At 39.8% G+C, this 24,141-nt stretch overlaps 1 protein-coding gene across 1 annotated transcript in view; it reads right to left on the minus strand.

Annotated features, from left to right (window-relative positions):
* The window catches only part of b3glcta (beta 3-glucosyltransferase a), an 80,935-nt gene that overhangs the window by 42,298 nt on the left and 14,496 nt on the right, over positions 1-24,141 (minus strand). Inside the window, exon 3 of the mRNA XM_074680183.1 lies at positions 13,191-13,230. Within this exon, the coding sequence (XP_074536284.1) occupies positions 13,191-13,230 (40 nt within the window). The remainder of the gene's footprint in view (positions 1-13,190; positions 13,231-24,141) is intronic.

The raw sequence follows: 24,141 nt of genomic DNA on the forward strand, positions 1-24,141 counted from the left end.
CACAGTCACCAACACTTGACATCCGATCACTCCACCTGTACATAATAGATTTTAGATGAGAGCAGCTTCACCGCTGCCATTTTTAACCCTTTTCACAAGAGATGGATGATAAAAATCCAACCAGGAATCTGGATTAGAAAATGTGTGCTTGAATGTTTAGAGTGTTTTCTCTGTCTTTTCTGCTTCTTGAGTGATGCTTGACTGTATGGTTTTGGTACAGTGGATACCATTTAGGTGTTATTTGCTGCAACATCCGGCAAAAAAAAAAAAAAAAAAAAAAGAATAGCCAAAGTGGTTCACATTCTTTATTCATTTATCTTTGCTTTAATTTTATTTTTGTAAATGACTTTTTTTTCTTTTTTTCATGATCTCCCTAAAGTCAGCTTTAGCAGCTCTTAGTTAATGCCACTATGTGAATGGAATGATTTGTGATTAAAAGGTGCTGTGTGCAGGATTAGCAGCAATTAGCAGAACAGAATTTGTAGAAATGAAATCTAATATACATAAATATGTTTTAATTAGTGCAGTATCACCTGAATATAAGAACTACTTTGTTTTTGTTAATTGAGAATGGAATTTTTGCGTCTATATAGAAATTAGTCCCCTTCTGCAGAGGCTGTCACACAACAAACTAGTGAAATACACATTTTTTTGTGTGGTGTACGGCTGTCCAAGAAGCTGAAGAAAAGAGAGGATGAGCACAAAAAATATGTATTGTTAAAACTTTTTGATGGTAAAACCTTAAAAAATGGAGGGTCATGCTTGCCATGCATCACAGCAGATTTTAATCCTCTGTCGCCACCATCGCTGCTGTAGTTTAATGCTTCAAAACTTGAGTCTGTAAAAACTATGGATTTAGTCTCCCTAATGTCAACTGTCTGTTTCTGTTACCGCTTTTTGAAGCCCATTGTTAGAACGCCCACCTGTTAGTCAGCTGAGCTGTGCCTCTGATTGGGTGAATTTGTCATCTCAACTTCTTAACTGACAAGTTGTGAACCTCCAACCCCACCGTACAGTATGTAATGAAAGAGGAATGAGGTACTCAGACCTAAGCTATGCTGAACCAGGCTATAAAAATGTTTTTTAAAACTGTAAAAGTTAGCTTTTAGGCTTGGTGTGAATGTTGTTTCTGGTCTTTCTGCAGCATGCTTCAAATGAAATCCCAAAGAACTTCATTTTTTTGGCACATGGCTGCAGTGTCATTCCTCACAGCTGGTGCTTGCCACTTGTTTAAAACCAAATGGAAGAAAAGAATAGACAAGCATCACAGTGATATCCAGGATATAACAGTATTGCATAGGAATCACAGGTGAAAAAATTCAAACAGTTCCTGAAAGAAGAGAAGATGAGCTCACTGAACACCATTTCTTTTAAGGCTCAAATACCTAAAGAAAAAGTCCAGTTAGCTTGCAGGGCACTTGGATGATAAAGAGTTAACTGACATGATGCGTAAGCCAGAAACTAATTAAATCTAGGATCTGACTGAATATATCTGTAAGTACTCCCACTTCTACACACTGTACCTCGAAGTGTAAAGCAGATCAAACACGCCCTCACTATGCATCGTATCTTTGGGGACTTCGTTACAAGTTTAGATTTTTCCTGCTTGAGGGCTTCTGTATAAATACTTGCAAAACAAATGACTAAACTAGTGACAGGCTTTTTGGCTCAGCTGTGTTTACAGCTAATTAGTGAAAACTGACACACATCAGGGTGAAGGTGAAATGTCAGATATTACAGCCCTTAATGACAGCATGTGATTATTGTTGTGGGTGGTGAGGTAATAAGGTCAAAATAATGCATGGAAAGTTTCACAGATTTCTCTCCTTTCCTGTCCTTTTTCTGTAAAGTTCTATTTCAAGCCAGCAAACTTGTTTGCTTGTTGTTTGGCAGTTGCACGTGTATGTGGGAGGAAGAGATTGTTGCCAGTTGTTTGCTGAGGAGTTTCTGGTAATTGTAACAGTTGTTAAGTTGATTCTGAATACTCCACAAGATGTCATTAAAACTGAAATTTAATATAGTTAGAATTGTGGTGTCCTCTGTGGACCAATGAACCTTGCAGTCTGCCCAAGAAGCTTTTTTTTATCAGCAGAAGGCTCAAGCCCATTCACATCTCATTCTCCAGTTGATTTTGAAGGATTCTGTTTGCAGCCACACCTGGTGATATATGATGAATAAAATATACATTATTAAAATGTTTTAATAAGAAGAGGAAATGCTCGGGATTAGTTATTCACCATTTTTAATCCTCTGGCTCAGTATTTTCCTGGCATCCCTTAAGTTTCCATTTTACCTATTTTTTCTTCAGTAGGTATTTTTTTATTTTGTTTGTCCTGGAACATAACCACCAAAACCCTTTAAAAAGAGTCAAAAAAAGATATTTCTGTGAACTTAAAAAATCGTTAACCTGTGCTGTGTGCTGCTTTCCTCTTTAAGCTGCCAAAAATAAATATAGAAAACAGCCAAACTTCTGCCTAAAGGTCTTGTTTACTTCTGCAGGTGCTAAGAAAACTGTTAAAAACCAAGTGAAACTCATAATGCAGCAGTAATGTTTGCTTAGAAGTGCAGATTTTGGTCACTGAGGCTTTCAGGGCCAGCGGTAGTAACTCAGCTTGTATTAGTAGCAGCTCTCCCTGAGGCGAAAGTATGCCATCAATTTATCTATTTAATAGCCGGGCAAAGATGTGAAGCAGCACCCCGGTGCCAAACATGCCAGAAAGAGCTTTTTTTCCGTGGTTCAGTGAAATTATCTCAGGAAGCCTCTTGGCTTACAATAATACGTCTTCAATGAAAGAGATTGAAAGTTCCTGGGGAGATGAAGGCAAGGACCGGGTCACCCCAGAGCAGATGATTTTATTTTGTCGGGCTGATTGAACAACTGGAAAGCGCGAGAGTAGTGTTCGTTTATCTTTCCTCATTCATTCAGTATTCCACCGAGGCGACTACAGAGAAGAAAAGAAAAAAAGAAAACAGCGACCCTGAAAGATATTGGATGAAATGAGACACAGGAGAATTGTGCCTCTTTTTCTCTCTGATCTGATGCATTCACTCAATGCATGGAGCAGCTCTTTAAAGGCTTACCCCTTCTGATCTAAAGCAAGGTCCTCATGAAAGCTTCTACGGCTGTGTGGACTCACATCCTCCACTTCTCGCTTGTCGAGTTCAAAGGATGAGTTGGTTGATAAGTTTAAGTGATGGATATTCTTGAAGAGTTGCTTTGATACTGATACTTGATTTGGAAATTTCTCTTTTACTGCCTCAATTACAGTATAAATAATTTGCAAAAAACAGACAACTGTACCGAGCTGTTTGCACAATCGCAAAATAACGAGTCATGTTTCCTTTCATTTTTCCTTCACACCAAAATGTATATTCTTTAAAATCAAAACTCAAATTAGACTGATTAAACTAATATGCGTCCCATGTACCCTGAAACCATTGTTGATTGACTCCAAGACAAAAAACGCGTCAGTATGTCTCCATTTCTCGGTGTGTGCAGGGATACAGCAGGCTGAGGTAAATATCTCCTCTTGAATATAGATTGTGAGATCTCTTGTTGTGGCCAGGCCCTGCAGTCTTGTCAGCTCATTGACACAAATCAATAGTGACACTTCCTTAGAGCAGGAAGGCAGGCGTTGCCAAATGGCAGAGGCTCTAAGAGCACACTGACCTGTAGGCACTCCTGCCGCTCTGTCATCTCCATCAGTGTCAGCGAGCAGGTGTGTGTCGTCACCACAGCTGTCACAGGGACACTTTGTTTCAGCCCAAAGAGCCTAAAGCCCCACAGTGATGCATAAACAAACATCCAGGGCAGAGCAGTGGACAGGTCACAGCTGTAGAGATGGATAAGTTTAGGGGAGCAGGGCTTTGAATCTATCTCAGAATCTTGAGTGAAAAAGGAGAAGCATAAGGATTGGATCAATAGTCCAATTTCGATGACAAATGTCAGCAAAAGTCTAGAGGGAAAAGATTCTGCAAGAGCAACCATCGAGGGCAGTTGTGGGAACAATGAAAGTGTCACCACAGATCCAAAGCTCTTCATTGCCAGCACATATTCAGAGATGACAGAGGATGTCAATAGCTCATTTCCATCGTCAGCCTGCCCGGCTCTCCATCCAGCAGCTGATTGTGCTCGTGTAAAACCTTCCACACTCCAATGACTCACATCATTGGGCTCCCCGAGACGAGATGGCACAGAATCATCCGTCTCTGAAAAAACTCCCCTCCATCTCACTCTTCCTCGCATCCAAATCGGAGCATCGGGGAGACACACTGCACCAGAGAGAATTGGGTTGCACTCTCTCGACCAAACTAACCATGACCGTCACACCACACAGCACCAGGATTTAATAGCCAATCCACAGACATCCGGCGATATTCAATCTGGAAGCCCAAATTCATTACATAGCCAACTTTTTAGGCTGTCGAGAGTTCGATTTAGCTGAATAAAAATAATCTACCTTCCCTGTAGGCAATCATCGCAGGCCTATGTGTCATGCAGCAAGTGAAACGATTTTCTGTCAGCCTTCTTTTCATATTAATACAAACTTTTAATTGCCTTGTACAAGATCAATTGAGAGCATGGTGTATTTAACTTTTAGCTCACGGCTGAAAAGGTCAGTGTCATAAATATGTGAAGAGAGGGGAGAGGAAGAAAAGTAAGAGAACATATGAGGAGAGAATGGTGGAAGAAAAGGAAGTGTGTGTGAGGGAGAAAGAGAAAAAGCACGTTTGTAACAAGGGGGAAAGCCAGTAGAGAGAAAAGTAGCCCTTCTGTAAAATCTAGCTAATTGGAATTCTCTCCAGGACGTGAAGCAGACGCACGTACAAAACAACTCAGCAGCCTAAAGGTTAAAAAAAGGGGTCTCAAACCTGCGGTAATCACACTCATTAACGGCTCTCTGGAGTTCATGACTCCACGGACACTCGGCTGACGACTAATGAGTGCCAAACTCAACCCTTAAACCTCACTTAGCATCAATTATTCAGGAAGCTTAGGCAATTAACACAGGATGTAGTCCTGGTTGTGCTTATGAAAACCATTCATTATCCATAATAGTGTTCGAAAAATTAACTGAATGCCACTCAATAGTCATTTTTCCTTGAAAATATCTCTTTTTTTCCCTGAACAATATGCATGATTTTCTACCTCCATACAGCCATAAAGTCCAAGTACATTTTTTAGATTTCAGAGGACTGATGTTTGCTGTAAAGTCATCAGCCCTGTGCTGAATAACAAACAGAAACAGAAGAATAACAGAAACAATAGAGTCGGCTAGCTGCCAAACACGTGAGAAAGGAAATAAAGAAAGTAAAGAGAGGGAACTTTGGGAGAGTTCAGATAGCGTCTCATGGACATGGTGCCTTCCTTAAGATACAAAGCGTGTCCCCTCTGGGCTGAAGAAGCTGGCTCACAGCCACTGCATGAATATAATACATCCACAGAGGGGGACAGTGGAGTGGCTGTCTTGGGCTTAATTATTGTTGTACTGATAGTGTGATTTAAATTCTGGCGCACCTTCTTTCCTCTCAAGCATTTACAAATCAGTGTTTGTGATACAAAGTTTCTCACGACCCTCAACTTTCACACACTTTGAGATAAAAGAAAAAATACAACTTGAAAAAAGAAAGATTTTGGCAACAATGTTTCTCTCCTTCCTCTGATAATGAACCAAACTACAGGTCATTTATTTTCCCAAAATATTACAGACAAATATCTAAACTTGGGGTTTTTCTTTTTCAGTCAAAGTAGAACAGTTTGTTTCTACACGGTAGAGAAGCATAACGTCAAAAAATGCCACAAAAAGACAGATTAAGAGACAGAATACAAATTTCTGAACAGCTAAAACTCAGCTAGACCACTAAACAACTTATTTTTTGTCTGATCTATACTTCCAAAGTACTGAAGATACTTTATGTTGCTGATTTATAGAAAATGAGACCACCTATGTGTCATCACTGGTACCACTGTTATCCTGGTGAAGACAACTGTGGGGTCTTGTTGTAATAAAGAAATGTGAAAACAGATCAAACATGTTCTATATACATGATTTGAAAAAAATAAAATAAAATAACCAGTATTTTTGCTTCTATAATTTTACAATCAAATATACATTTATAAAAAGACTAGATTTTGGAGAGCATTTATGACCCCCCAGGGGATCACAAACCTCACTTTGGGAACTACAGCACAGGGGATCACTTTGTAAATTCAGATCTAATTTTAAGTCTTTCATCTTTTAGAACCAGTCCAGTGTGTATCAGACCTAAACCTGTGTTTATTTCATTTTTTTAATAAACCAAATAATAGTTTTGTAAGTGAATGCAATTCCACCACTAAACACTGGGTGGAGCCTTGGTTTTCGCTGAGCGTTAAGTCAAGGCTTTGGGTGGTTACTTCCAGATTTATGAGAAGAGTCAAAGTGCTTTTCGACTCTACTGATGCGTTATACCTCATGAGTTTACATTTAGGTTTTATGCTTGTTCTTTTAAATATTTTATTAGACTAATGAAAAATGTTCAGGATGTATATATACCTGTGATCTATAGATATTTATTCATAAGGATGGATCCTCTGAAATGTACCATCTCCTGTTCAAGTAAATCACTGAATCCTGATTAAACAAACTATACATTGATTTTGTAGTTTTACTCTGAAACTGGTTCCCTTCTTGGCCCTTGGCAGCTTTATAAGGCAATAGCTTTATCTGAATTATCCATCCATTTGCAATTTTATGTCTTTTGAAGTAGGATGATGTGATTTTTTCACTAGGCCCCGTTAGTCTCAATGTGAAATCCTCCAGGAAGAAGTTGCAAGATTGGATCTTTTTACAGAAGTCTTCAACCTAGTCTGAATACCCAGATGAACATATATACAGTTCAGTATTGAAAATAATAGTAATGATAGTAACAATAATTATATTAACAACTGTTTTTTAAACCAGTATTACACAAACAATAAATAAGAGATAATAATGTTGTTGCCTTGAATCACATAACAAGCTGAAGTTGGCAGATGTGACACCATAAAGTCACTGAGGTCAAAACTTTATTGATTTTTTCAATTTATTCAGAGTCACTCTTTTTCCTCTGTATCCCCTCTGTTTATTGCTCATGTATGTGGAAGCTGAGGGAAGAAGAGAGGATCAGAGCAGACATGATGTGAAAGCACTTTCTGTTCTTAGAAACTTTGGCTAATTTGAAAAGTTCTTGAGTTGCATTATCATTCATTACAGTAACTCCTCCACCGTTGCTCTGTGCATATTAAGCACTGCTCTTTCTTTCCCATCCTTTCATACTTCAGGCTAAGAGTTAGAAACTACAGTGATCTCACTGAGGTGATTGAAGTCGACAGCCACAAGACCGCAAAGATTTATTGTGATGTTTATTGATTTCCATCATATTACGTTGGTTTGATCTGATTAGGTTTAAACTTATCTGCAGAAGATGAAAAAGGTAGAGGGGCAGAAGAGGGAGAGAAGAGACAATAAGAGAAAGGATGCACAAGTGAAGAACGGAAAAGGTAAACAGCATTTAGTACCAGACAGAGCTATGAAATGGAACATTAAAAAAGGTGAAGGGGAGGAGAAGAAATAAAGAAAAAGTTGGAGTGGACAAGGCAGAAAAGGTAAGACAACAGAGGTAGAAGAACAAATGGAAGAAGGAGAGAGAAGAAATGAGAAGAGGGAGGTGAAGGAGAGAAAACTGTGGAAGAAGATGGACTGGGAGAGAAAGAGGAAGAAGAAGGAGAAGAGAGAAAAAAGGGAAAGAAAGACAGAATAAGGAAGATGGAGAGATGGAGAAGAGGCAGTTGAAGAAGATAGAGAGAAAGGAAAACAAAAGACAAAGGAGGGTGAAGAACAAAAATGGATGGGGAAAAGAAACTAGAAGATCAAGGAGAGAAAAAAGGAGAAAAGGAAAGAAAACAGGGAGAAGAAAGAAAGAGAAAAGGTAGAAGGAGGACAGAGAAGTGACAGAGGAGATGGAGATGTAGAAGAGAAAAAGGAAGGAGAAAAGGGGTGAGAAAAAGGGTTGAGAAGAAATAAAGAACTAAAAGAAGGGTTAAAGAAAAGAGATAGCGATGAAGGAAAAGATTGAAAAGGAGAAAAGTACAGGAAGAGTAAGGACACGAATGAGGGAGAAGAAATGAGGAGGATAGAAAAGAAGGAGGAGAGAAAACAAGTAGGAGATACAAAGAAGGAAACAGAAAAAGGGGGAAAGGGGAGGAGGCTGAATAAGGGGGGAGCAGGAACATAGGAGAAGAGGTGAAGAAGGAGAATGCAGCTAATGAGGTAAAAGAGGGATGAGTAAGAACAAAACCAAAACACTGAAAATGTTTGGAGGAATAAGAGCAAATGGTTAAAAACAGGAAAAGAAGACAGATGAGCTATTGTTAAAAAATACCAGGAGATTAAGGAGATGAAGAGGTGAAGGAAGAAACAGAAACTGACAAAGAAAAAAGAAAGAATGAGAGCAGAGAAAAGGTCTAAAAAGGAAGCAGGAGAAAAAAAACATGAAGAAGAAAGAGGCTTAGAAGGTGGAGCAGAAGAAGAAACAGACATTGATGAGGGAGCATGAGAAAGGGCAAACGACAGATCAGAAGAAAGAGGAGGAGGATGGAAGAAGAATGAGCAGAGGAAGTCAAAAGACGAGGAGTGTATTACTCCAGGTCTCTATGTGCTGGAGGAGGTTGTGTAACATTCAGCGGGGACTTATGTCCAGAGGCACTGATAAAAACACTTTTTCATTTCTTTAAATGCTGATGTATAATAATGCAGGTTTATATGTTTGTAATGAGGCTGGAATGAATGATTTCTTCACCTGAGGCAGTTTTTCCAAGGTCTCACCTCGTTCTGTTCTCGAGAATTTTAAAAGCACAACATGCAGCACAACACAGCCAAAGGACTCATGCTGATATTTGTTCGCTCTAAAAATATGTATTTCCGTAGATCTGCAGTGTCTCATTTTATTCAGACTTCAATGAGACGTCACTCTGTTTAAATACCGCTTCCTTTCTTCCCTCAAAAGACACTTTCAGAGATCAGCTTCAGTAGTTTCTCAAAGGTCACCTGCACCTTTAAAACAAACAAGGCAGAAACACCTTTTCATGTCTGTTGTATGGTTTAAACAATAAAAGCCTGACTTCTCTTTGCTCATCTTTTGAATTCGTTCCCACAAACATCACTCCCTGCAGGAGTGAGCAGCGTCTCTCGTGTCACAAAGGGAAACACTGTGCTGGTGCCAGATAGTGAGGCTCTATTTTTCAGATAGCTGTCTGTTTGTATTTCCTCTCTGTGCTGAGGTGCCAAATGAGAGCATTATGAAGTTGCTTTTGTGCGCCTTTGTGTCCGTGGTGACCCAGTTGAATGAACAGGCAGAGGTCCAGAAAACCAGCTTCGACTCCTCTGCAGGCTTCTGAAAAATCACTCTCAGACGCTGATTGTGCGAGCGCTCTGAAGCATGAAAGGCACGCATGAGACCTTTTTATTTGCTCTACTTATGAAATTCCTGGTCGCTGTTGAATCGATGAAGAGATGCGACTATATTTATAAAAACGTCCACGCAGCTTTGAAGATTCAATTTTCAAGACAGACATCAGACAAAAGCACTTTTATTATTTTCACTTAACTTAATAGTTTCACGCTGTCAGACATTTTTCATTTCAACATTTATTATTGATGATTATATTGGGTGATAATGGATTTCAAACTCTCCTGCGTACAGTTATTTTAAATTGGAAAGTGCTCAGTAATAGTTCAGCTCTTTGAATGTGGTCCAGCATTACTAATTAGTTCCAGTGAAGCAGACTGATCCAAACATCAAACACAGCAGAGTACAAAACATGACCCACTCTCTGAACAGAGGCTTTGAACACAGGTAGCATCAGGTATACAACATGACAAGAATACAGATATGATGAGAGACCACTTTGAAACACCTTGGACACAGTGTGTCATTATTACCTAGAGAAAAATACCCGCGGCTTGCTGGTTAACTAACAGAGAGAAACCAATCCATCAAATGTATGAAAAAATGTAAATTATATTGAATTCAATCAAGACAGATGAAAAATAATGGGACGAGAGGAAAAGTCATCACTCTCATAATGAAATTAGCGTCTCTACTTGAATTTATTTTTCCCAGGGCAAAAAACAAATGATATAAACTGACACACTCAAAAAAGGGATCACAATATCAGAGTGTGTAACAGATGTGAAAAATGAATGAATGAATGTCAGAAAACCCTCCCCTTAAAGTCCGCCCACTAAAGGGACTGTTTCCTAAGTGCTTTATAAGTGACTTGAATGTCACAACTGTAGATAGCTCTTCACCAAAAATTCACCAGATGCTTCCCCTTTTTGTCACAGTATGGGATCAGATAGGTTTCCATTCAAGTCAATGTGTCAATTTACAGTTCATTCACTTTGTTGGGGTCCGGCTGCGTCCCTGCTCCGGCAGGCTGCAGCATATATGCAGCCGTCCTATTTCTACCAGATACCTGGGCTGGGACACATCAATTCACCATATGGCAGATCGAGCAGGATGGGGAGTTAAGCAAGTAAACAAGCTTAAAACAGCCTGTGACTTTCAGAATAAAACAAATCAGGTCGCATTTAGCTTGACTAGAACAACAAATAGACATAATGAGTGCAGCCAGGCCAGGAGTCAACAGCTTTGAGGTGTTATAGCTCAATATGAACCATGAGTGGGAAGCATGGGTACCCCTTAGTCTTGTGGCTCCAGCTGTCAGGCAGTCATGCAACAAGTAGGACTCAACACGCAGCCAGTGTGAGTTGACATCGGAGGCTGCGCTACATATTTTAACTGTCTGTCATAATAAACAAAGGTTGATTAGTTAAAAAAAATCAATGTTGATACTAGGGGTGTAACGTTACATGTATCCGTGCCGAACCGCTCCATTGGGTCGTTCGGTTCAGTACAGTGCTGTATTCGAACGAGTACAGTAAGTTTACGTTAGCCACTGCACATGGCTCTTTAATATTCATGTGAGTGCTCGTCTATGATTGGCTGAGCAAGGAAGGCGTTTTAATATTCATGAGGAAAGTGGTCTGCGATTAGTGCTTTGCGATCATGTGCATATCATGTGGACGTGACGTATCACGGTGAGCCAATCAGAAGATGAATATCAAAGAGCTTCCGTAGCCACAGGAGCTTGTGTCTGAATTGTGCATCATGGCTGCTGCTAATGACCAACCGGAGCTTGAAGAGCCTCCCCCTCGCTGTATAATGGCAAGTTTTTGGTTTAATAAACATGCTAAACAAGAAAATGGTTTTGCGTTGTTCCATACTGTACCAAAAATGTACCGAACCGTGACCCTGAAACCAAGGTACGTACCGAACCGTGATTTTTGTGTACCGTTACACCCCTAGTTGATACCTATGAATTAAATATTTTAGCATGTCATCACAAAAGCAACTCAAACACAACTTGTAACATTAATTATGCAGGGCAATTATATTGCTTGAATAAAGATAGCAACCCAGCTGCCGAGAGCTCTAAAGGCCCTCCAAAAAGAAAAAAAAAAAAGGCGCTCTCAGCAGGCGGGATGCGCTTTTTTTTAATTAAACAGAAAAAAACTCAAAACTGTTTTCACAATAAGTTTCAAGTCAAGATTTTTGCCGGCTTTTTTTTAATTCTGATTTGCCTGAGCTTCAACTGTTCTCCTGGGCTGCATGGATTTAAAGTAGAAGCGCATTTCTGTGGGATCAAGGTCATCAAGTGAGAGCACAGCAGAGGAGATCAGGTTATGTGCCTTTGCATCACACAGCCGACTTCTGGCATCTTGTTTGATTTTATGGAGGCTGAAGCTTCTTTCTGCCGCTTCACTACATACTGGGATGACCACTGCTGCTTCAGTGAGTGTTTTAAAGTCTGGAAACACTTCACCCAGTGAAATAATAAACAGTTGGCGTGACTCTTAGAGAGACATGTTTCCTGATCCTGCCAGAACCTGCTTCACTGGAAGGAAATCCTGGAGCATGTGGTCATGATGTCAGTTTCACAGTCATTGCGGTCACCGATGCGCCCGATTGCATTATCACCATAGATCTTAAGCACGCCATCAGCAACAACCCATGGCAACAACATGACAACACAATACCTAATTAATTATGCATGCTCGCCACCAGCTGGACAGGGGGTTGACTGTAGGTACTGTATGTGATTAATGAATAGTTGCTTAATTATGAAAGTGACCGACTGAGTCACTCTTAGGTTTTCTAATCTGTCAAAATGACGGGCAACCTCCAGATTTTCCGTCATTGCTCAAAAAATTCTGTCAAAGACAGAAAATAACTGGTTAATGCGACCCATGGTTGACATACACAGAAAACACGCAACAAGCGGAGCCGGACCAGAGAAGCATCTGGTGTTTTAGAGCTGTGATATTTAATGGCTTTTCATGAAGAGTGTGAAAGCTTCCTTCTCTGATTCTGATCGTACTCTGAGGACCAACATCTCAGGTGAGCTGAGTTGTGACTACAAGCTATACCGGTTTCTGTTTTTACAAATGTGTGCACGGGTAAGAAGAACCTCACTGAATCAGAGATATGTTGATTGATCATATACTTGCTATTAAAAAACTTAAGGTTTGTTATGCCAGAAAAAAGTGTTCTGTCTGGAGATCATAGTTAATATCGGTGCAGGAACAAAGGCCAGTTCTTATCCTCTTTCATGGGGAGCATAGTTCTGTCACCCAGTAATGTAGGTTATTGGACCACTTTGAATTTGAACAATTGTGGGGTGAGCTATTTCCCCTTTTAGCCGCCTGTAGCCTGAATAAACAGAGGAAGTGCCATATGTGGGGCATTTTGATCACATAGCAAGAAGGTCTTTTAGGAATAAAGATTGAGCAAGTTCTAACTCTATGACATTGTGACCAGTTTCTTTTTCTGGGTGCATCCTTTGGCATAATGTGTTACCACCTATTATTTGTGATTTGTTGTGACCTTATTAACTTACACGAAGCCATTCTTCCCACTTAAAAAAATTAGAATTTTATTGGAACTAGGTGAAGCTGTGTGATATTGGAAAATAACTGATATTGTGAAATTAAATTTGGCAATTTGAAAAAAAACCCAATATATTTTTCAAATATTTCTAACTTTTGTTTCTTTTTTCTAACTTCAGCTGCAATTATGATGACATAAAAACAAAGAAATAGACTTACCAAGTTGGTTGTTGTGGATAACGTGTTTATCATCTTGGCTCTGGAAAGACAGAGAAACTTTTTAATAATGCAGTCAATACAAAAGATTTTCAAACAAGTCTTCAAACTCTGGCCTAGATATCGTACATCACAAATGAGGAGACTGTCAAAGATTTGCTCGTGTGAATATGCTCAGTTTTTGTTAAATACTTCATTCTCTCTTCCTAATCACTAATTAAGACTTAGTGCGACTAAATATGGGAAGCCCTGTGGGTTATTTGGAGAAATAATGGGTGATACCCCCCGTCATTAGTCCTCTCTAATTGTGTGGGTTTTGTGCCTGCAGCATCTAAAGCTCTGCACATTCAGCTCAATTAAGGCATTCAACACTGTTCCACCTCCAGAGCTGTCAGAGCGCGCAGCAGACCACGAAGGGATGAGTAAATCAATCGCAAGCTGAGCAAACTTTGAAGAGCTGTCTTTTACCTCCATCTTTCTCAGAGGATCTTTCGGTCTCGGGAGGAAGAGGGGGTGCACAAGTTGTGGCTGTTTCTGGAGCTCCAAAGCAGCGGAGTATTAATAGATAATGACAAACCCCGGACTGTTTTGATTTATGGCTTCCGCTAGACTAACAATCATTTTACTGGCAAGCTGTTGCAGCCTTCAGAGAGCTTAACTAAGTCATAAATCCAGTCTCAGCGGGTGTGGTGCAGTGGTAACGGGGACTCACTGTAGTTTGTTGGCAGTTTGCTTGAACCACGCTATGTATCCCCCCATATCTGCACATTTTTATTGATTTCCATCACAAAGAACAAACTATTAATTTGGTATAGTTCCTGCACGTGAATAGTTTCTGCCAGTGTCACAACTACACATCAATTATTCTTTTGTAGGGCATGTTTCCTGCGCTTCTGATCTTCCCTTTTCCTGAATCTAGCATTCTGACAACAGCTCGTCTTCAGATGCAGAAGTATAAGCAGAAAGTTCCCCAATTATGGTGATATGCACAACGTTCGCTCGTGGATATGTGAAGCTCTCTGTCTTCTCCAATTTTTCAGGTGATCAGAGTTGGAGGCAAATATATGCACAGGCAGACAAGATCATATCAGGGTGATTTAATTCAGTGGGTACAAGACATCAGCTTAATTGGACTCAGTAGCATTAGTCATGCCCAAAAGGTTTCTGTCTCATCTTATCACACACAACTCCTCTGAAATCATTTCTGCTGCTGAAGAGAGAATGCACCTCCAGGAGGAGACGCATGCATCTCTCAACCCAGGAGAATCTCACTTTATATCAGATAATTACACATGTGGAGCCTTTGAAAGGTGCAATACATAAAAATAGGTTAGTGTGGGGGGAAACCGTTAAAAAACAAAAATGAGGACACAAATAATTATAAGATAAATGAAAGAGCTCCTGCAGATGAAAACAGAAGCTGTGTCAGACGATTGGCAGGTGCAAAGTTTTTCGCTCCGTCTCCTCCAGCAAAACTCAACCCTCAGCAGACAGGAAACAGAAAATCACTGGGCTGATGCTGTCAAACAAAATAAATCAAAACCTCCAGAGTAATGAGCTAAATGGACGGTGAAATGTTGCTCATTACATTGATTGTGTGCGAGCAACTGTTTGCAACATGTGCACGTGTGTTTGCTACATGATTTTACATGACCCCTGATAGACACCTCATGTTTCCTGATTTAATGATGCTATAATGAGAAACCTGCAAATGTACCTCAAGAGTAGATTCTGCAGCGCCGTGTTTTCCAAGAGCTTCTTTGTTATAGTTGTTATTGTACAGGCTCCCTTCATTCATTTTAATTCGATTACTATTTTCACACAGCAGGGGCAACAACACAGCTGCCTCCTGCAGAAAACACAGGGTCATCTGCAGAAATAGACCAATCAGAGTCGAGATTTGCAGCAACATCCTGCATCAAAAAACCTCTGACTTAGGTATAACGGCTCCATCTCACATGTTAAGATTTTTCCTCCAACATTACTTGACAGACTCTCCTCCTTATTCTGTTCCATCATGAATATTGTAAAGTGGGAGGAGGCAGAGTGTACAGTATGACCTCTTGCCCATATCCCCCCGCTGTTCTACCCTCCATTGTCCCCACCTGAATTCTCCCTTCTGTGACATGTTCTGCTTCTTTCTAAGTCCTCACCTGAATTCTCTTTTAGTCCTCTCATCTGCTTCCGTGGCAGCATGAAATCATAGAGAAAGCTCCTTGCCATTTATGCAACATTTTTAAACCATGCTTTACTGCTAGAAATTTTAATTTAGAATTTTGTTTTTGGTTCAATATTATACTTTATGTTGAAGTGTTTGGAAGAGACTTGTGAAACATCAAAGTGTTGATATTTTAAAGTAAGCATGGCCTTTTTAAACTGTGTATAGTTTACACTAGGGCTGGGCAATACGACCTCAAATCAATATTATGACAAATTGGGCAGTTTTACCTCGATAACGATAAATTCACGATAAATCCCAGACATATACCAATTAATTATTATGTTTCACTCACCTGGCCCTCAAAAAACTTCATCCATTTCAGTCCATGCCTTCTCCTCTCTGTTTGTGTCCTCATAGGACGAATGTATTGTGTCATATAGAATTATGAAATTTTCACCTGCAAGATTAACTTTTCCTCATCCAAAACCTCATATTTCCTCTGGATACGACTTGCTGATAGATTCTGGCCATGTGATCAACAAGGATGAGATTTATGATTGGGAGCCAGAACAATCGTACGATCTGCTCCGCAAAGATTGGCGCAAGTCTGCAGCGTACTCTGGCAAAATTAGACTCACAGCGTGACAGCCGTGCCGGCGGACCATAGCACATGCAGTGTGAATGCAATGATTGACTAAAGTGGTTTCTAAGTACAGTGTAGTGCAAAGCGCTGTGTGGCACTCACGCTTTATGTGTTCTCTATAGTGTCGTGTCGCCCCTGCAAATGCCCCTGTTATGGGCTGCTGTCTGGGGGTGGCACTTCTAGAACCTTGCAAAATGTTTCCAAACGACAGATGTCGATTTATATTGGAAACAAGCACAGCAGGCTCAGCTTTGACTGCTTTACTTTGTCTACGGGTTGTGTTATGTATTGCACCTTTTCTTTTTTATTAAAACACCAAATTTAATGACATGGGCAAAATGATGTCGTTTCTTTGTAGTGAATTTCGGTGACAGCAAATTTTCAGTTTATCACCCAGGCCTAGTACACACTCCATAGGGAGAGAACAATGTGAATACTACATGAGTGAAAATGTTTCTTCTGAGGCTTCTCTGTAAAACCTAGACCTGCTACACTCAGAAACTCCCTCTGTTTGATTGGCACCAGGGCTGAAAATCTGTCTCTGGTAATGATCCCATATTCTGCGGATGAGTGAGCTCAGATCAGGTCTAACATCATCTTGGTTATTACTGAGAGCTGAATTATTTTCACCTCACAGAGCTCGGCTGGTTTTTGGCCTTCTAGGCTTCAGCACACAGGTAACCCTCTCCTTAATCCTATCTGACAGCAGGCTGTCAGCCATTTGCAGCTGAAATCATGCACCCATAGGTGTTACAAAGGAAAGCAATGAGGGTACACTGTCCATTCAGAAAGCCATGAATGCTTTTGATCTGCGACATAGCAGCACTGATGCAGACAGGCGGGAAGATTGTGCTTCATGTAGTTTAACCTCAGAACAACAGCAGAAACCACAGCTGGCTGAGGTTAAAAATCACTGAAAGGATGCTCAACCTTCTTAATGCCAACGTTATGTAACGGAGGACACCCGCAAAGACAACACCGTGATCCCTGCCCTCTTTGGTCTGGAAGCGCTTCACAGACATCCACCGCAGAGCTCCTGCCCCTTGCAACAGCTCTGCATCCCCAGGGCACAGACGCTCCACTGATGTGTGTGACCCGTCTGCTCACATTAGCCTTCTGTTCACTGATGGAAAGAGTGATTCAAGGTTGCAGATTTTCAGAATTTTTACATGTGTGCGTCATTGCAGAAGCCATCTCTCCACATGAGGACATTAAACACCTGAGAATTTGATCATGATTACACGTCTTTTCTCTTGAGACACATTAAGGGAAGAATAAAATGACTTCTTGGAAAAGTGCAAACTGTAAGATTCACTTTAATGATGCTTTCAGATTTATTGACTGGTTTTAGAATTAAAAAGCTCTTTTTAATCCTCCTCCATGTCAGGGTGCCAAAAGAAGTGACAAATTAAAATTTCATTCAGTAGTAATTTTCCTCCTACAAACAAGAGCTCTTGAAGAGCAATGACTTAATAACTTAAAACGTCTGCTGCTTAAGAACGTCAGCGGGCTGCTCCTGTCAGGTTCTGTTGACTTCAATATGAAGCTAAGGGTAGAAAACCTGTAGTTAAAAGTCTGCTGGGGATAGAAGACTTCAAACAGTTTAACGGTTTCTGTGTCTCTCCTAATCCATCACACCCATCATGCTTCAAATGATGCCTGGAAAACAGTCATGTGTCCCTGATATTAGCTTTCATTGGGGTTCTCTTTTCTTCATCTTTTTCTGTTCAGTAAAAATTAAAGTTTCTGTTAATATTTCACTTTTTTTTTATTAATCTGTGATTTTCAATATTTTCACTCCCTGAAACAGTTCATCAGGGGCACGCACTCAGTCAGAAGACAGATGGACTTAGTCTTGTTTTTCTAAGCACAAGAAAAACGGCTGCCAACAGAGGCAACCAGACTGGAAATTGTTGACAGCGGTCCAAATATGGTCGCCCTTGGCAACAGGGGGAACCGTTACTGTCAAGCCCTGCTGTGAAAGTTATTTAAGGTCTCAGCACGCTCTCTGGCCTTTACATGAGATGGCTGATAGATGTCTTTGACAAGATATCAGTGGAAAAAAAAACCCACTATAGATAATTTCTTCAACTCAAACCTGTACCTCATCATCAGATAATAATAATAAAAATATTTCATTGCATAAATACAGATTTTACTTATAAATGTAACATACTCAGGGGTCATGGGTAGTGTTTCGATTTTTAAGCGATGTAAGTTTGCAATTTAAGTAGTAACAGCCAATCATGAATATCAGTGGATCTCAGGGAGAGCAGTTGCTACTCAGGTACGGAAATCTAAACCGTAATAAACAAACTGTTCTGCACAAAGTGGCCTTTAGCTTTTTAGTATCTAATTTCCCATCAATACTCCTGAAATCTTTACATGGTTAGGCTAATCGAGGACAGCTTCATCATAGTCAGTAACCATTTGGCAGAAGTTTTGGCGCTGTGGGCAGGTGCTTTGTCCAGCTTGTAAAAGAGATCAGCATCCCAACAAAGCTTGTTAGTAGGGATGGGTACCTTTCACATTTGAAACGATCAATGCCCAGTACCTGGCAATCAATCCGGTACTCAACAGTACCAGTTTTCGGTACTTTTTTGTGTTGATGTGGTTAAAAAATATCAATTTGTTTCATAATCAAGTATACTTTTTATTTTTATTTATTTATTTATTTATTTTACAATTTAACAAATATATTCTTTAATATGTAACCATGAAATGCTGTGTTCATGTCCAGCATGGAAAATCCCCTACTCTTCCTCTCCCTCACAGTCACAAGTATGCATTTAGGTACCTAAACATGGTACCTTTTGACTCTTCACAAATCGATACCCAGTACTTTTGACATAATTCGGTCAGTACCTAAAAAAAAACCTAATTCAGTACCCATCCTTACTTCTTGGTAAATGGGAACATGAAGTGCTCTGAAATGTGAAGAGGTTGATGGCTGACCTGGATCATCGCCAACAAACAGTGCATCCAGATTCATTACAGACTGCGTGGACTTCATACTGGGCTTCAAACACTTTTGATCCTGAGCCTCTCCACTCCTTTTCCAGACTTTTTTGACCTTGATCATCAAATGAAATACAGGGGCACCTCGACTTATGAGTTTAATTTCTTCCTGATGGAGCTTGTGTCTGAAATTACTTGTATGTCAAATCAATTTTGCCCATTTAAATGAATTTAAATGCAATTTAAAATGTTTTATAATAAGGAAAGTGCTTATAAAGAATGAATATGGAATAAAAAACCCCACAATACAATAGATTGTCCTGCAGTTAATTGGTTTATTAAGTATAATGATCACCATTTACCTTGGAGACTGGATGAGTTGCAGATGCTGATGGAGGTGGAAGGGGGAAGCTGAACTGAATAACTAAATCTTTTTGGCTGGTTTTTGACCTTTTCACTGCATCTGCTCACTTTTACCCACAGGTGTTTTCGATAAAAACACTTTTGAGAGAGGTCTTTTTCATCCTCCCTTTGAGAATGTGTCTAAGATTAGTTGATTAAGTGTCATTAAAAAGCACCATCACATGCACGTACACTTGCAACTTTTTCCGGTTGTTTCTTTTGAATGCTTGGAGGATTTTGCAACGTTTACTGTGGCATTTGCTGCGCCGGATGGGGTATTTCAAGCTGGCTTGTAATCTGAATTTTTGTTAGATTTCAAGCACTGTAGTCAATGTACAAATTTACTTGACTTGGAAGCACTAGTTGAGCAACAGTTCAATTATTTTTCTCCTTAGTCCAGGTAAGGTGCTTTCAAGGTTGTCTCTAGTATAGGGGTGGCTTGATATAAGACGTCTAAATGTCGTAGCTCTTGATGCACCAGCTTCAGTCCACTACTTGTGAAGCTTCAGTTCACCACTTGTGACACTCAACCAAGTTGTCAAATCAACTTTTCTTGACAATCCTCTCCAGGATGTAGTCAACATGATTGGTTCTCCATCTTCTCCTCTATTTTCTCTCTCAGTCAACTTTCCATTATTATGTCTTAAAATAGCACTATCAGAATAGTCAGCCTGTGTGCCCTTCGGGGGCTGAAAGCCTATTATTGCGGTTGCTTGCCATGAACTAGACCAAGAAATAGATGGTATTTCTTCTGTTTTTCTAGTAAATGATCCGAACTCAAAATCAAGATGTCTAATATTTTGAGACATGTTTTTAATTTGAGCTGGGGGCCGTAGTTATTGAAAAGAAAAAAAAAAAATGCCTGGAACATTTCCGTTCAGTTTCTTTCATTTTCTTAAATATCTGATAAAAAAATGTCACAACAATTTAATTCGTTTGAGATAACCTTGTGGATGAGCTAGTACCACTTATCAGCTGCTAATTTATGTCCAGCTGTATCAGACCTTCACATGTTAATTGCGACGGAGGTAAAGAAATGACTCATCCACAATAAACAGCACTGCCTGAAGTAAGCAGAGGCTGCAGCTGAAGCAAGGACGTCTATATAAGCATCACAGACGGGAGCTCAAACACAAATAACTTCAATTTATGCCTCTGAATTCTATGCCTCAACCAACCTGAAAATTAAGAGAGTGGCATTACTTAAAAATTTGCACAATGGCAAGAGTTGGCTTGCATTAGGAGAGGTGGTGTGAGGGGAGACTGCACCTTTGCAATTAGGATTAAATTAATGGGAAGGGATGTAATTCTGTGAAGGGAGTCAGAGGTACAGTGTTGGCCAGAGTGGAACAGGTGACTTTTGACCCACACACTTTCATCAGTTCAAATCAAGTTCAGTTGAGAATCAAAGTAGTTATTTGAAGATGTTCTCTGTTTACACTCTTTTGAGTGATGTTTATATAAATGCGCTGAGAGTCATGGTGCACAAAGTATGATGCCATAGCGAGGTTAACCTGTGACTGTTTGGGAGTCAGTTTTCAATCATATAAGATTTGTCAAAACTTTGTTCAGAGTACTGAAAAATGTTCTCGGACTCTGACCTTTCATCACCACAATCCTGTCAGCTTATATCTGAGTCAAAAGTGGTGTTTGTGCTAAACCTGAGGATATTCTAGGATACTCCAAGCATTTCTTTAAGGTATTTCTTTGGGATTTTCTTTGACAAAAGAAAGAAAATGAAACCAAGAACACGGTCACATTCTTTCACCTTGTAGAAAGTTTTACTGAACTACGTTTGGCATAAAGTACTTTCTGACAACTTGACGATGTTATTGTCAATTCAAACACATTTGTGGAAGAATTTCTCCGTCTTGAAGACCTATCATTGTCATTGAATTTATTTGTACTAAAAATATTTTACACTGAGATAAAGTTCACATTACTTTTCAGGTTTTTGAGGACAACAGTTGGTTTTTACTTTGGATGAAAATATGCTGTTTCTGCCAGTAGAGCACCTTGTTTTATGCTGCACAGGCTGAGGGGTTTGTTTGTGAGAGTGTTTGTGTTATGTAACATTGTGAAGCTACCATTTAGCCTTGAAAAGCCATCGATGAGTCACAACCCTTTCAATTATCTCTGCTATCCTGGTTATTTTTTTGCAACTGGTTGTTGCTTCCAAAAACTTTCATAGCAGCATTGAGGTTTTACTTTGCTTTTAAATATTAAAATTTGTCCTTCAGTTACTTTTTTTTATTTAAAGTTTTTTGGGGTAGCTTTTCATGCCTTCAGTCAGATAAGAGAGGACAGTGAACAGAGCAGGAAACGGGGCAAGAATGGGGAATGACACGCTGGAAAAAGATCCCAGGTCAGACCAGGGTCACCCCACTTGGGGGTGAACCCCATGGGGTGCAGCCTAGACTACCAGGCCATCTGCGTCCCACCTTTAGTTTCTTTTTAAAGTGTGCTGTACCTGGGCTGTGAAGAAGTGAGTCTATTCATCTGGTGTTGAGTTCAAGTTATTTGTCAGCTTTGTGAAACCTTGAACAAGAAGCTTGTGAATAATTTCTCACACTCTGTAGTCCTTGTGCATCCTCTGTCTGCTCAGAGTCCACCGAGTGCATGAGATCAAGGTGCTTCTGCTTACATTAGCAAACTTGTAGTACACTTGTTGTTTGGGCTGTTTATGAGCCCTGAAGCGGCACATAATCACAGCTCCAATTCTCACCTTTGCTGACTCCTCCAAGTCATTCCAAGTTCAAACTGATGCCAGTCAATGCAGGCTTCAGGCCGTGTTCAAACGAGGAGGGAGAGATGCTAAGACTGCTTTCACATGCAAACCCAGCCACTGAAAATTACCCTTTAATGTTTACAGCTACAATGTTTCCTACTTTACATATCACAAGATTTTGCAGCAATGTTTCATGCTGCAGTATTGATCAAAGCGGAGCTGTACGTTTTCTCAAATCAAGACTGAAAGGCAAAGTGGACAAGAAACTTTGCTGCTCCTGAAAGTCAGCCAAAGGTTTCAGGATCATGACCCAAATGTTTTCATTAATTTCAGCTTTGACACTAATGTGTGTTCTTACTGAGCATTTAGAGCTCAGTAGGAACAGCAGTTTGGTTCACACAAACAAAAGCCTCCAGGAAAGCCACTGCAGATTAAACCTGATTATTATCATTTGTTGGGTTGAGCCCAGCAGTTTGAAGTTAGACTGGGAATCCTTTTACATCCAGATCCAGATCCTCTCCTTTGACCACTGTCCAAAAGTGTTCCTCGAATAAGGTCTAAACAAGCTCTGGTCTACTACGTTGGTTTGACTGGTTTCAATGCAAAACATACACTTGTGTATTCATGATGAGTCTGCTTGTATTTTTGATTTAAAAACAGATTTCGGAAATATTCATGATGAGTCTGCTTGTATTTTTGATTTAAAAACAGATCTCGGAAATATTGGGCCTAATAAGAGGACATTTTTATAAAAAGAACACTGGAAGTTGCGATGTCACAATCACAACAATTAACCCAAATTCAACCAATCACTGTGAATTCAGGGCGACCTTGGAATTTTATCCAATCACGGCAACATATTTGCAAATTTGACCAATCATAATAGTTTCACCCGCCCCCTCGGGTTTCATCAATCAGTCAGCAGTCAGTACCCCACAAAACTTGCTTCTTTTTATGAAGTTGCTGACGTGTTTTGTAATTTTTGCTCACTGACACAATTTCATTACAAAAAACAATGCAACGTGCATTGCAAATTTTTCAAAAAGCTGCCACGATATCAGCCATTTCAGCCCACAACTATCACAAAAAAAGTCTGCAACATCCTGAAAGGAGGAACTGACAAAGTTTGGATTTTCCTTTTCTCATGGTTTAAGAAAGAAGCAGTTTAAGGTCACACTGACTAAAAGGTCCAACATTCATTGAACTGGTACTTATTCAGTGAATCATCAATCCTCAAGGTGAACAACTTGCTTTACAAAGTGACTTTATTGAACTACAAAATGAACAATGAAGTGTATCACTGGAAGCTTTTACTGATGAATAACCACCTCTAATTAACTAGTGTGTTCAGTCTTTGAATAAGTGTCAGCTCTCTCATGATGTGGACTGATTTAAAGACTTACCATAACCAAGACGGAGCACTCCCATGACCTACAAACTTGCATTAGTTTGTAATTTGGTAATGTTGTGCTAACAACAATCTTGTTTCCACTGAGCTGATGTTTCTTCTTAGTAAACACAGCAAATAACGGTGACTACAAATCTTGGTACAAGGTGTGAAACACATTTATCCTTGCTTGTTGTGTTGAAACCATTCACTGTTGGTTGTTTAATGTTTAATACTGGATTGTGATTGGTCAAAGACCACTGGCAATGGCAGGGTCTGGAATAGTCTGGCAAAGGTGAAACTAAAGATTAAATGAAAACATTTAGAGAGTGTTTCATTTAATGGCACCATTATAAGCGCTTATAGCAGGATTATCGCAACTTGCTGCTTTCATGTTACTTTATTTTAGAGATATCTACTGTGCGCTCTGAAGCACCACACACATCCACCCTGTGCAAGATATTTTGCCAAACTTTTCCTTAACCCTTGTTTCTAACCTCTGACATATCTCTAGCTGATAACAAGTATTTGTTCAGGCGTCATTCTTCTGGTAAAATGTTTTTTTTTTTCCCAAGTTATTTTTTTATACCTTTAACTGGATAGGAGAGAAGATAGTGGATACAGCAAGAAACAGGGAGAGAGTGGGGAGTGACATGCGGGAAAGAGGCCTCAGGC

This window comes from Halichoeres trimaculatus, unplaced genomic scaffold, assembly GCF_033239565.1.
Source record: "Halichoeres trimaculatus isolate MK-OKI-2021-1 unplaced genomic scaffold, fHalTri1.1 fHalTri1_scaffold_9, whole genome shotgun sequence".
NCBI lineage: Eukaryota > Metazoa > Chordata > Actinopteri > Labriformes > Labridae > Halichoeres > Halichoeres trimaculatus.